A 13,102-nucleotide genomic window follows, 5' to 3' on the forward strand; every position below is an offset into this window, starting at 1 on the left:
TTACTTACTCTTCCCCCCTTGAACCACTACATCAACAACCGGCACGATGGCAAACAAGAGCTCTGCAGTGGCGGACGAGCCCATTGAGGTTCTGTTCGCCCTGCAACCCAACTTCGACCTTCTTGACATGGCAGGCCCTATGGAGGCTTTGTCCACTGCCCTTCATGACCAGAAGGACAAGAGTGAGTTACCTATTTACCTTCTTGGAAGCTTCTGCGCAGCTCCTCCTCCTCACTGCCTTCCCCGCTCCATCCGCCACGCACGCCGCTGTGATGCAGCCATGTTAACCAGTGCCCGACCCCGCAGACTCCAAGGCCTTCGAGTGTACCATTGCGGCCGCAGAGCCCAAGGTCGTCTCCGACTCTGGTGTTACCATTGGCACCCAAATCCCCTTCAAGGAGGCCTATGAGCGCCTCAGCGACTTTGACGTCCTCGTCATTGTTGGCGGCGACAGTGAGAACATTCTCAAGAACAACGCCGAGCCCCTTCCTCTCATCCAGGCCTTCTCTGAGCTGCAGCAGAAGGATCCCTCCCACGAGCGTACCCTCCTCTCCATCTGCACCGGTTCTCTCTTCCTTGCCAAGCAGGGTGTCCTCGCTGGACTCTCCGCCACTACTCACTCAGACTACATTACCAAGTTCGAGATCCTTTGCAGCGAGGCCGCTACCCGCAACCTCACTGAGAGAACTGATGTCATTGACGATGCTCGCTACGTCGTCAACAACCTCCGCTTCGAGCTCGGAGATGAGGACGAGAACCCCTACGTCCGCCGCAAGTCCGACACCGGTCGCCGACCCTCTAACGCTAGGTACGTGGCCAGATCTACACCCCATCTCCAGTGCTACGAGTAAAACTAACTCTTTGAAACAGAAAGGGCAGCATGTCCTTCAAGAGCTCCGGCCGCCGCGAGTCCATTACTCGCCGTGCCGCGATGCGCCTCGGCGGTCTTCGCGTCATCACCGCCGCTGGAGTCAGCGCCGGTATCGATGCCGCTCTGTACCTTATTAGCGCCCTTGTCGACGACGCTTCGGCCGAGGAGACCGCTCGCTACATGAACTGGACCTGGAACAAGGGTGTGGTTGTTGACGGCCTTGATGTCTAAGTCAGACACCAATAGCCATGACAGATGGATGGTAAAAGTTCATCATGATTCATGAAGATCTGTAAGAAGGACGGGAAAAGCCTTCCAGATGTGTACGGGATAGTTGCGTCTCCATATTGCTAGCAATGCTGTGTTTATTAGTACAATCCACCCTTACTTCTTTTGGGAAACAAATTCTGCGGTCTATCGTGTGTGAGTCGAATCTGAGTCACCGGTCCACTTGCAGCCGACCCCATGTACCGCGGTAGTTGTGCATGCCTTCTCAATGTGCTAGAATGGCATCGCAATGAGGAGGTGAATACCAGAAAAATCGCCAGCTATAGTGCTCCCAATTCCCCTCATAAACCAGTGGAGATTAGACTCAGGTTTGTGCGCTGCCTTACATAACCCGTCTGGTCTTGGAATCTGGGGTTGGAGCTCTGACGGACAAGGCCATTCCTTGATCGGCACTGCTCTTGCCTCGTTGGCTGCTTTCTCGTGCCAGGTAAAACATCGGATATGAACGCAATAGGCGTGTATTTTATCCGTACACCGATCTTCTTGTCCCCTCTTGCACATCTCGATGTGAAGTGGTCGAAGCTTCCTCAGATGAAGGCAGCCAAGACTCGACGTATTGTTTCTGTGGAAGTGAGGGGAGAAGCTCTGCTAGCTCTCATAATTGAACTGGTACCTTACTGGTAGTGCTAAACACTGAATTGGCGAGAGCGAGTATCAAGTTGTCCGGCTCAAACTTTCGGAGTCCGAGATCTACGCATGGCAGGACGTCGCGTGACATGCCTTGACTCCACCTTTGCTTGACACACAAGCGACCCAGCCTTGCCGTTTTTGCCGGGATAGGACTGGATATACGTTCGCAAAAAAGCACCTTGATTTGGAGTTCTTTGGCTTTCACTAGGAATGCCAAGGCGACTATTAATACCTACGTGGAATCAAGGTAAGTTGCCCATAGATTGTATCTGAAGCCGAGAGTCAAAGGCCGGGGAGCGGGCCCGGTCGGAAGAATTGACCTCGTGTGGAGACACCTTGAGGGAGCTATCGCTGACCCAATTTTCCCGCACCTGCGCCCGGCACCCGTAAATTTGGTCCCACTAGTAAGGGCGGAAATACGTGACCCCGAGTCGACCAATCATCAATCAGATCAATCCTGACGGTCAACTTTTTGGATTCTCGCATCGCAGGAGCTCCACGATCGATTAAGCTCAGCCAAATCAACGACGGACGACAAGATGGCGGAGGCATTGGCACAAGCGGTAGCCCGCCAAGGGCCGGCATCCTTCAAGCTGGGAACGAAGGCAGTGTATCTGTAGGTTCAGCTTTCCAATTACAACTACCTTCACCCGAGATCACCTTTCACCCCCTGGCGCCACGCACCTTGAAGACATCATTCACAGAAAGCTAACGTCTCTCTCCCTCCTCAGGCCAAACCATGTCGTCACTTTTGTCCGCAAGGACAAATCCCCAGCCAACATGGCCACCTTCAACGTGCCCCTGACCTTCACAAAGTTCGACATCCGCGACTACCTCTGGAACCTCTACAACGTCGAGACGACGGCGGTGCGCTCCCAAGTCAAGCAGTCGGCCATCGAGCGGCGGTCGACGGGCTCCGGCTATTTCCGCCCGCAGAGCACCAAGGTAATGACGGTGCAGCTGACGAAACCCTTCGTGTGGCCGTCCCCGCCCGCGGACCTCGAGCCCTGGAACAAGAAGCTATGGGAGGCGCGCGAGAGCGTCTCGCGCGAGCAGTACCGCGGCGACATCCGCAAGCAGCTCGGCAGGCTGGCGAGACCGAGCAAGGACAAGGAGAGCCCCGAGAGGAAGTTTTTGCGCAAGCAGGCTGGTAGAATCTTGCGCGGTGCGGCGCCGGGCAAGTGGGATCAGGGGAACAAGGAGGTTGAGCTGGATAGCAAGTGGGATCCGCCCAAGAAGAGGAAGGCGAAGAGCTGGCGGTTGATCAAGAGACAGTCGAAGAGATCGGTGAGGAAATGAGTATCTTCCCGTTGCGGGAGTTCATGGGATGGGGGGTTGACGGAAGGGGTTGGGATATTCACGTGTACAAAAATCGAAAGAACAATAGTGTAGCATGCGGATCGGCATGTCTTGTACAACACATAACACACAACAAGGACGTCATGCGATATAGAAAAGGTGTCAATTGGTTTTGGTATCTTTGGATTCGGATTCCTCAGTCACGGTATGCCTTATTTCTTCAGATGATGCGACCCAGTGCTGAGACTCTTGAAAGCGAAGAGCTTCGTTGCCCCATGCCCACCAGCCAGCAGTCAGATTACGCGCAAACACCTCTAGGCCGCGATATCCTCGGGGCAGCAGGTCGTCAAACATGCAGCGCAGATTTGGCTTCCGTGAGTGAACGTCAGGGACCGCGGCAATGACCCTCCCGGGCACCTTCTTATTGTCACCCCGTTTTCTCGCGACGATGAGCCTCTCCCAAGGTTTCCTCCACGCAGACTCCGTTTCGAAGATGGCATCGCCTTGCGACGTGATCTTGACCCATTGCCACTCGGCAGCGACCTCGAGGCCCCAGGATGCGAGGACACCCTTGGGCGAGGTGAGCAAGTCTACCAGCGTCGCCTTATTCGTCACCCAGACGGCAACGAGACCGCCGTCTGCGAGATGGGCGGCGACGGGGATCTGGTCCAGCAGCGCGCGCGTCTCCTTGAGACCGTAGACGGTGGCATAGCCGCCAGTCGTCTTCTTCTTTCTCCTCGCGGACTTGTTGGGCCAGGGAGGGTCCATGATAATGAGGTCAAACTTGGGCGCCGTCGAGAGGAAGGATTCTCTAGTCTCCTGGATCGAGCCGTTCAGGTACGTAGACTCTGGGGGAAAAAAGTGCGCCGCAGCCGCAGCCGCAACCGGCCGAGAAGCGGCTGCGGTAGTGGCAGCGGCAGCATCGTCGCTGTTGTCTTTGCGTACGGGATGATCCTGCGGGCTTACGCTGCTTTCACGACCGGTGGTGCTGACGACGTCGCTGCTGCTCCCGCCACCCGTCACACGAGGGAGACAAAACGGCGCATCACAGGTCCGTCTTAGCGTATCGAGGGCGCTCCTCACCGCTGCCTCGATCATGAGGTCTGCGAGCTGGCTCGCCGGCGTCTGGTTATTGGTTTGAGGTTCCCGGGGCTCTGGGAGGGTAAATGGCGCGGAGACGGGGTCGACCGAGAGGAGCCGTCTCTGTGGTTGTCCTGTTGTCTCGGCACCTTGGCCCGGTAAGAGCTGGCTCTCCTCTAACGAGGCGGGTATGTCGACGAGACACACGGAGCGGTCTTCATTTTGGAACAGGACGCATCTTGGCGACGAGCATGCCTGAGAGGACTTTGATGGAAGACTAGTAGAGGTCATGACTAGAATCGTATCTTCTTCTCATTCTTCATCTAAGTATGACCAGGACCAGCGTGCCTTGCCCCTGTGGCTTTGACCCGGGGCGTCTTCCCCGGAGGCTTGATTTGAGGCCCGGCGCAGTCAAAGTGCCCCTCGACCGGACCCGGGTGGGGGCTTGACTGTGGTGGCCGTGGGAGAAAACAGTCCGGTGCTTGTAGTCCCCAATCCTACCGAGGCCCTCCTGCGTTGGTGTGGTTTCCCCTTTGGACAAGCGGTCTGGTGTTAGTTAGTTTCTCTGTGTGTGAGAAAAGTCTTTGCAGTCAGTCCCCGATTCGATTGCCCACATGGAGTGAAATTGCGGAGGTATCGTGGGTATCAAAGGCCTAACCCCGGACCGGAAGTGAGTAAAAGCAGAGAAGATCCTGGAAAGACAGCCCGCTGCAGAGGTCGAGAAGTTGAAAATGACCATCCGCCCGCGTCGACGCTCGGCAATCTTCGGCTCGTGGCCCAGACCCCTGTACTCCGTACTAGAACTCTCAGCGGGCAGCCCCCAATTTACCGCTCGTGCGCCACGCTCCTCCCCCGTAGAGCACCAGTTGTGTGCAATGAGAAGGAGCCTTTTTAAAATCTCGCCTTTATGACGTCCCGCCCCGTCGCATTTCGGCTTTAGACCCTTCCCTTCCCTTCCCGCACTCTGCCTTCTTGGAACCTTCTCCACGATCACCACTCCCCCCCACGATCCTTACCCTCCTCGCCTGCTAGCTCGTGCTGCGAGCTCCTTTAGTTTCTCCTTCACCAATCTTCGAATCCTCGACCCCGGAATCTTCGAAACTTCGAAACACACTTCTGGAAAACACGATTCGCGGAATGCTCCTCGAGTAACGCCGGGCCCAGCACTTTCACAAACAGCCAAAGCGAACGAGCGCGCTCGCCGGGTTGCGCTGACTAGGTGATGCCGTCAGCGCTGCTGGAACATGCCTCTATGTCGGAGGTAGCACCAAACAACCAACGAAATGCTGCGCGACCGAAGCCAGACACGAGGGCCCCTCCCGTGTGCCCGACTGACGACGACGAGACGGTAGCCGTTAGGAAGCAGACGCGGACGTTCGACTATGTCTGGCGTTCTGGCGTCGCGGGAGGCCTGGCAGGATGTGCTGTAAGTAGCAACAGGAATGAATCGGCGTGGAGAGGATATCCGTCATGCTGACGCAGATTTGTACCACAGGCAAAGACGGTTGTCGCACCTCTCGACCGAGTCAAGATTCTGTTCCAGGCGAGTAGTCCGCAATTCGCAAAGTACACTGGGTCGTGGTTCGGTGTCGTGACGGCAATGAAGGATATTCGCTCCCATGAAGGCTTCACGGGGTTGTATAGAGGACACTCGGCCACTCTCCTCCGAATCTTCCCCTACGCCGGAATCAAGTTTCTTGCGTACGAGCAGATCCGCTCCATGATTATCAGGAGGCAAGATCAAGAGACGCCCTGGCGCCGGCTTATCAGCGGCTCCCTGGCGGGCATCACATCCGTCTTTTTCACATATCCCTTGGAGGTCATTCGGGTCCGGTTAGCGTTTGAGACAAAACACGGCGGTTCCTCGTTATCCGCGATTTGCCGGCGGATCTACAACGAGCGTTTTGTGCGGACGTCCCCCGCCTCGCAAGCGGCCGGCACCTCGGCAACTGAGGCGGCCGCCTCCGCCGTCACCGCCGTTGCCCCGCGCTCGGGTCTGATCAACTTTTACAGAGGCTTCACCCCGACCATGCTGGGTATGCTCCCTTACGCCGGCATGTCCTTTTTGACGCACGACACGGCCGGCGACGTTCTCCGCCACCCCAAGCTCGCGAAATGGACAACGCTTCCGCGGCCGGAGAACTTGCCTGCGGGCAAGCCCACGCCGCTGCGATCATGGGCCGAACTACTTGCCGGTGGTGTTGCCGGCCTCATCTCCCAGACTGCATCGTACCCGTTGGAGGTCATTCGTCGGCGAATGCAGGTCGGCGGTGCCGTAGGCGACGGCCACCGACTGCGCATCGGCGAGACGGCCGCCATGATCTTCCGGGAGAGGGGTATGCAGGGGTTCTTCGTGGGCTTGACTATTGGCTACGTCAAGGTTGTGCCCATGGCAGCGGTCGCCTTTTATACGTACGAGAGATCCAAGATCTGGCTGGGAATTTAGACTGTTTATCCTCTGTTGTGTGGGTTGCTGTTTGAATTTGGCGTTGTTGGAACACTGGGACAAACAAGCATTCTTTGGGAGAATTTTCTTTCTTTTTCATGAAATACGCGGGTTAGAGGAGCAGTTCTCTTGGGACCAAACCAAAGGAGTAAGATGGAGTACTAGAATGGCGGCTGTTCTGCACATGCCAATCATCCAATATATTTCTGGATTTTTTGCGCTACACGCCAACACCTCGACTTCACTGCGCGATGTGGATGGTGTCAACCTTTGGATCGCTTTGTTTGATGTGACTGGAACAATTCTGGAACAAATGGATAAAAGCATGGTATTCTAACTTCGTGATTCATAAACTCATTCCTTCTCCTCGCCAACACATCTTGTAATCTCAACACCATCCTAGCGAGAACTTGTCAGCACCCTCATGGGCCAGAGCAGTCAATCCAAGAGACCGAGAACTTACAGGCACACCAGTCGGCTCAAAGCTGTTGATGAGCTTACTCTCGTACCGAAGATTCGGGTTCCCGATGCGCGACAAGTCCAGCCTCTCCTCTCCCTCGCGCTTCTCGTACTGCTTCGCCGTGCGCTCGTCGTGCCACCCGGCCGCCTTCCTCGCGTCGCCGACGTCTCTCGCGGCGGCGCGCTTCTCGGCCACCGAGCTGCGGACGTACTCCAAGTAAGGCGGGTTTCCCGGCTTGATGACGTTGTCGGCGGCGAGGACGGAGCCGGGGCCGACGAGGCCTAGTTGTTCGGCGAGTTTGAGGTCTGTGGTGTAGGCGGGTTTGTAGTGGTCCAGGAACATGAGGTCGATTTTGGAAAAGATGCCGTCGGCGTGCAGGCGCGCGATGGAGGCGTCGCTGGGGCCGACGACGACTTTGACCGTGTCGGTGAGGCCGGCGAGGTCGACTAGGGAGCCGATGACGGCGGCGAATTCGGGGTTGCGCTCGAGGGAGAAGTATTGCGCTCCGCCTCCCGGGGAGGCCTTGCGGACGGCGGCGCCGAAGAGGATGCAGGAGTAGCCTACGTAACCTCCTAATTCGACCTGTTGGCGGGTGTTAGATCTCATCCAATCTCTCTCTCTCGTCTCTATGTCTCGAAGGGGAAAAATAGTGCGGAATGACCAGATCATCCTTAGCCAGCAAGAGCGTTCGGATGGTTACAGGTGCGATTGTCAAAGTCTGCTGAACTTGCGACGGAAAGCCGCCTCTAAGAACGAAGCTCTTCTCTTACCATCACCTTGGGCTTGACCTCGGCGATCAAGTCTGTTACAATCTTGCCCTTGTCCTCGCCCACATTCATGAGGTACTTCTTGGTCCGGCCAAAATCGTCAATTGCCTTCAACACGCCCTCCGGCGAGCCGCGGATCTCATCGAGGTTGGGTTGGCTGTAAACAAAGTGCAGAAGTTCGATTTCGCGGCCGTCGTCGAAGAACACTTCCTCCTGGACGGCGTATGCCTTGCTTTCGTCAAAGTGAGGCATCTTGACTGAGGTATGCGTGCCAAACGTTGCAAAGTCACAGTCGCTTTCTTGGTGTTTATTGTATCTCAATTGGAGACGAAAGATCTATGTAGATGAGATAATCCGAAGACGGCAAGAAGGAAGAGAAAACAGAACAGAACGCATTCCCAGGCAGCTCATCCTAAGGGCCACCGGTCTAGTTATCATCACGATGGATGAAACAGAACAGGCCTTCCCACCAACATTAAAACGCCGCCTCCGTCGCGCGCAAGCAAGGAATTCCGAGCAAAGCAGGCACATTTGACGGGAACCGTAGCTCTCGGCGACCTTGACCACCTTGACCACACCCTCCTACCCCAACTTTCTCGTTTCCCCCCTCACCCCTGTGGAGCTGCCCCTCCCTCCTCCGATCTTTCCAAATTGAATTGACCAGGCAATAATTGCCGGGCAAAGCACAGCAGCAGCAGCAACAGCAGGGAGAAAGCTCGGCCATCATCCATGACACGCCTTGGGCTATTTGATAGCTGTTTGAAGGCAAGGCGCCACAGGGTACCTATGTAGCTCCGGCCCAAAAAGGAAGAGAGAGAGACACATGAATCTGGTCATGGCGGGGTATATCGCCGGACCTTGCCATCCCGCGAGATCGTGATTCGCAGCTCCCGCAATATGTTGAGGGAGAATGCGGTGGGTACCTTTTGCTGGAAGTGGAAGAAGCGGTACGCGGTACGTATAGTAGACAGGTACAAAGATACCTGATCAGTACAAGAGTACGGGAGTACGGGAGTACAAAATCATGTGCTTTCGCGACGATTGCGGGTAGTGGCACGCGGAGAGGGGCAGTTGGCTGGGCACGGTAAGTCATGACGCGCATACCACCTCATCAACCGCGTCGACGATGTAATTGAGTTTTGCTTTCGAGCTTTCTCAACTCCACAGCAACTGCAGTCTTTTCTCAGCTCATGCCAGCTTTTCTCGGCCGACTGCGGGGTGTTCACAAACGTCTTAACTGCCTTTGGTCTTTTTCTCAATCAAGGTGCGTCAAGCCAACGGTAGCACGAAGCCAGGGGGAGGGGGGCGAGGCGAAGGGACGCCGCTGATCCAACTCTAGCATGCGACTCGATGCTTTCATCCGATCCGAGGCTCCCACGCTTGACAGCATTTGAACAAACCCGATGAACCAGGAATGCAAACTGCATCCATGTCCGTAACGCAGGCTCTTCTTCCCCCAGCCAACGAGAAGCTGTCGACGTCCCGATGCGGCTCGCCGGAGGGTTGTCTCCCCCTGGTCTGTCCTCGCCCCCTCTTCCCCACGTGCGAGATCTAGATCTCCCGACTCGTGTCGATCATCTCCTGGGCGTAAAAGGCAAGCAGCACTTTGGGGCCTGGGCTTGTCTCTGAGGGCAAGCGTAGCTAGCCTGCTCTAGCTACGCTTGGCTCCGCGTTCCTACCGCAAAATTATCGAATGTCGATGACGGAATCGACTTTTCAGACTGAAACATGGGATTTCTCTAGCTCTCGTTCTGTTTGCCGTTTTGCTTGACAGGCGGCAAATAGGGAACATCGGAAGTTGCTCCGAGTACAGCACGCCATCTTCCCGCCCCGCGGACCGCATTGGTTTGTAACACAATAACCAAGCAGAGAGCCTGTGGCATGCGGAACTAACGCCAGAACGGACGCCAGGCCTCGCTTCTAGACGTCTCCGGGGCCAGAAGCTGTAAGCCCCATTGGCAAATGTCATGAGCATCATGACACTCTTTCTGCACATTGCCGTCACGCAGCAACCGTAATACGAGAGAAACGAAGAGATCTGATATGAGAAAAAACCGCGCACCAAACGAGGACGATCCCGTCAAAACTTGTCCGTACTAGCAACTCGCTTGTGCCACCAGAGTTTGACGGCAGCATCGAGTCGAATGTACTTGTCACCGTTTCTCCTCTCTTGTCAACTACCGCGTTGCGCCAGCTGCTTCTACCCAAAGGTAAAGCAGCGTAGCTCCAAGCTTAGGCGCCCGGGACAAGCCGGGGTCTTGCCTTTTGACTCCGACCCTTGCTGGTCGTCTCCGGACGACTTGCTTTCGTCTGCCTTGGGATTGTGTAACTTGATTCTCTTTTGAGGAGTCGGTCAAGCTGGAGTGGGCCTAGATGAGCGTTGGAGGCGCAAGTGATGATGTCGACAATTCGTCGACAATTCTCCGGGATTTGACATTCGCCGAAAGAGTAATGACTACTGGAACCAGAAGTATCTCATACGGCTGCGGTCTTGTATCGTAGTTCGAGCTATGGGGAGCTTAATTCATTCAAAAGCCTGATGTTGGAAGCACCTCTCTGGCAGATTCCTTTCATCCCCTCTCTCATCTCATTCAACAACTCTCAACGTCTTTCATCTTGACAATCGCACTCTCCTCTCTCCCATTGCGCAATACCTAGACCGAATCCATTTCTATTACTCCCTTTGACAAGATGGCATCAGACATGAAGGCGACGGTGGAGCCCACCAAGAAGGGTTTCTCCGTCTGCGGTTACGAGAAGATCGAGTACGACTTTGAGTTCCTTGATGGCGTTTTCAACAAACAGAACAGTCAGCTGGCCGACTGTTACTCGCGCTGGAAGCGATGCTTAGCTGTCATGGACCTCAACATCTTCAACATCTACGGCAAGGAGATGAAGGAGTACTTTGATCACTACAACATTGAGCTCAAGATTCACAAGACCATGATTGGTGAGAAGGCCAAGTCCATGGAGACGTTGCTGAGCATCGTCGACTCCATGACTGAATTTGGTGTCTACCGCAAGGTAAGTATCTTGTCTTGATTCGAGCCATCGAAATTATCTAACACCAATTGAAGGAGCCTGTTCTTGTTGTTGGAGGTGGTCTGGTCACAGATGTTGCAGGGTACGTTTCCCTATAGAAGTTCCCTTGACTTGCTTGGCTTCTGACACAACCCAGCTTCGCATGCGCTGCTTACCGCCGCAACACGCCATTCATCCGCATTCCCACGACAGTCATTGGCCTGATCGATGCGTCTGTGTCTATCAAGGTCGCTGTCAACTACGGCAACTACAAGAACCGTCTTGGCGCGTACCACGCACCAACCCACACATTCCTCGACTTCACTTTCTTGCGAACTCTTCCCACCGCACAGATCCGCAATGGTTTCGCCGAGCTGATCAAGATCTCTACTTGCGCCCATCTGGAGACTTTCGACCTGCTTGATCGCTTCTGTGAGGAGCTGATCAAGACCGGTTTCGGTCGCACTGATGGAGCTAGCAAGGAGGTCAGGGATGCGGCTGACAGGATCAACCGCAATGGTATTCACGAGATGTTGAAGCTAGAGACCCCCAACCTGCACGAGATCATGCTTGATCGTGTTATCGCATACGGCCACACGTAAGCCAACTTTCCACCCTGCATACGCCACAAGCGTTCTAGAAGCTTACCCCACGCAGTTGGTCACCCCTCCACGAGCTCTCCCCCGATGTGCCTCTGCGCCACGGTCACGCCATCTCTATTGACATGGCCTACTCCGCAACTCTGGCCCACGTCCTCGGAAAGCTCTCCTCGGATGAGCACCGCCGCCTGCTGAACCTCTTCTCCCGCGCTGGTCTCTCCATGGACCACCCCCTCTTTGACGAGGACATGCTCGAGAAGGCTACCTCTGCCATCCTCAAGACCCGTGACGGCAAGCTCCGTGCCGCCGTTCCCTCACCTCTGGGCAACTGCGAGTTCCTCAACGATATCTCCCACGAGGACATGTGTGCTGCCCTCAAGGTGCACAAGGACTTAATGAAGGAGTACCCCCGCCAGGGTGCTGGACTTGAGGCTTACGTCGACGCCAGCGACACTGGCTACACGATCAACGGCTCTTCTGTGGAGGATGAGTCCCGCAAGTACATGAACGGTGTCGAGCAGACTGTCACCCGCGACGATACTATCTCGTCCAACGGCTCTTCGACACCCGAGTATGGCTTGTCAAATGGCAAGAACTTGGATCAGGACAAGGCTACGTATGCCGCTGCCGGCTTCGAGCCTGAGATCCTGAAGAAGCTCAACGCTGAGGAGATGAAGAGCTCCAGCACACATGGCAAGGTTCACGTTGATGAGGAGTGTTGCTAGAGCAGGCATACCAAAAAGTTTTCCTTTGTAAAACGGCGAAACGAGTATTGTTGAGATATTTGCATCAACTTAGGGGTCACTAAAAACTCGAGCATAGCTCTTGAGGGAACTTAAATGGATTCACTTACAATCACAATGTTATACACAAGTGCGTGCGCAAGTCTCTCAAGACGATATCGACTCATTATAGTGACTATCATCCTCCGCATGAAGCACTTCAGAACATCCTTTTCAACCACCTCGGATATCCACGTGCTTCTTCTATTACGTCAAGATCATCTCCCTAACATAGTTCGTCTCCAAGCCATCATACCTTGATTCCTCTCCTCCTCCGCCTCCGCCCAAAAAGAAAGATCCAATCCCCCAAACCCGCAACCACGATATCCACCACTTCGTCCCCCTTTTCGACCCGCATCATAGACCCTCCCATCCTCACACCTCGTCACCAACCAGAAACATAAAGCCTGCCCGGCTAGCTCAATCGGTAGAGCGTGAGACTCTTAATCTCAAGGTTGTGGGTTCGACCCGTAAGTTATAGCTCACTCATCATCAGGAGATGGTTCATTATTGGAACATCGTCATTAACCCATCATCAGCCACGTCGGGCTCAATTCCCGTCCGCGATTGAAGCGCACTCACCTTTTTTGAAGATTCCTTTCCAAGGAACGGGTTTCTTGTTTTTTTGTTCAAGTTTTAAGTAGATTCGTGCGTATGGGAGGCTCCTCGAGTGAGGTTGACTTTGACTGTCGGAGGAATCGTGATTAGAAAGTTGAAAGTGGAATGCTGAGCTTGCAAAGAGAACTGGGTGGCATCAGCCTCCAAAATGAGCGACAAATATATGGTGTCACCGTTGGGTCCATGATTTGATCTGTCTCTCTGTTTATTCTTCTAGACTGTGCAAATGCAAAACGCCCAT

The 13,102-nt window shown here is 54.8% G+C and overlaps 6 protein-coding genes across 6 annotated transcripts; 4 read left to right on the plus strand and 2 right to left on the minus strand.

Annotated features, from left to right (window-relative positions):
• Positions 1–46: 46 nt before the first annotated feature.
• CPAR01_10961 (uncharacterized protein) lies at positions 47–1,102 on the plus strand (the record flags this gene model as incomplete). The annotated part of the gene is made up of 3 exons (XM_060495220.1): positions 47–182; positions 292–808; positions 871–1,102. 3 exons carry the CDS (start codon positions 47–49, stop codon positions 1,100–1,102), a joined length of 885 nt encoding a protein of 294 aa, XP_060345568.1.
• Positions 1,103–2,328: 1,226 nt separating this feature from the next.
• On the plus strand, positions 2,329–3,088 carry CPAR01_10962 (ribosomal protein L23; the record flags this gene model as incomplete). The annotated part of the gene is made up of 2 exons (XM_060495221.1): positions 2,329–2,405; positions 2,521–3,088. 2 exons carry the CDS (start codon positions 2,329–2,331, stop codon positions 3,086–3,088), a joined length of 645 nt encoding a protein of 214 aa, XP_060345569.1.
• Positions 3,089–3,250: 162 nt separating this feature from the next.
• Positions 3,251–4,459, minus strand: CPAR01_10963 (uncharacterized protein; the record flags this gene model as incomplete). Its single annotated transcript, XM_060495222.1, has 1 exon — positions 3,251–4,459. The coding sequence occupies one exon, from the start codon at positions 4,457–4,459 to the stop codon at positions 3,251–3,253; it is 1,209 nt and encodes a 402-aa protein (XP_060345570.1).
• A 961-nt stretch (positions 4,460–5,420) lies between these two features.
• CPAR01_10964 (uncharacterized protein) lies at positions 5,421–6,614 on the plus strand (the record flags this gene model as incomplete). Its single annotated transcript, XM_060495223.1, has 2 exons — positions 5,421–5,594; positions 5,664–6,614. 2 exons carry the CDS (start codon positions 5,421–5,423, stop codon positions 6,612–6,614), a joined length of 1,125 nt encoding a protein of 374 aa, XP_060345571.1.
• A 354-nt stretch (positions 6,615–6,968) lies between these two features.
• On the minus strand, positions 6,969–8,093 carry CPAR01_10965 (uncharacterized protein; the record flags this gene model as incomplete). The annotated part of the gene is made up of 3 exons (XM_060495224.1): positions 6,969–7,013; positions 7,078–7,656; positions 7,845–8,093. The coding sequence occupies 3 exons, from the start codon at positions 8,091–8,093 to the stop codon at positions 6,969–6,971; spliced, it is 873 nt and encodes a 290-aa protein (XP_060345572.1).
• A 2,439-nt stretch (positions 8,094–10,532) lies between these two features.
• On the plus strand, positions 10,533–12,186 carry CPAR01_10966 (3-dehydroquinate synthase; the record flags this gene model as incomplete). The annotated part of the gene is made up of 4 exons (XM_060495225.1): positions 10,533–10,865; positions 10,919–10,965; positions 11,020–11,460; positions 11,520–12,186. 4 exons carry the CDS (start codon positions 10,533–10,535, stop codon positions 12,184–12,186), a joined length of 1,488 nt encoding a protein of 495 aa, XP_060345573.1.
• Positions 12,187–13,102: the final 916 nt, after the last annotated feature.

The sequence above is a fragment of the Colletotrichum paranaense genome (assembly GCF_030867605.1).
Source record: "Colletotrichum paranaense strain IMI 384185 chromosome Unknown Scaffold_9.1, whole genome shotgun sequence".
Taxonomy (NCBI): domain Eukaryota; kingdom Fungi; phylum Ascomycota; class Sordariomycetes; order Glomerellales; family Glomerellaceae; genus Colletotrichum; species Colletotrichum paranaense.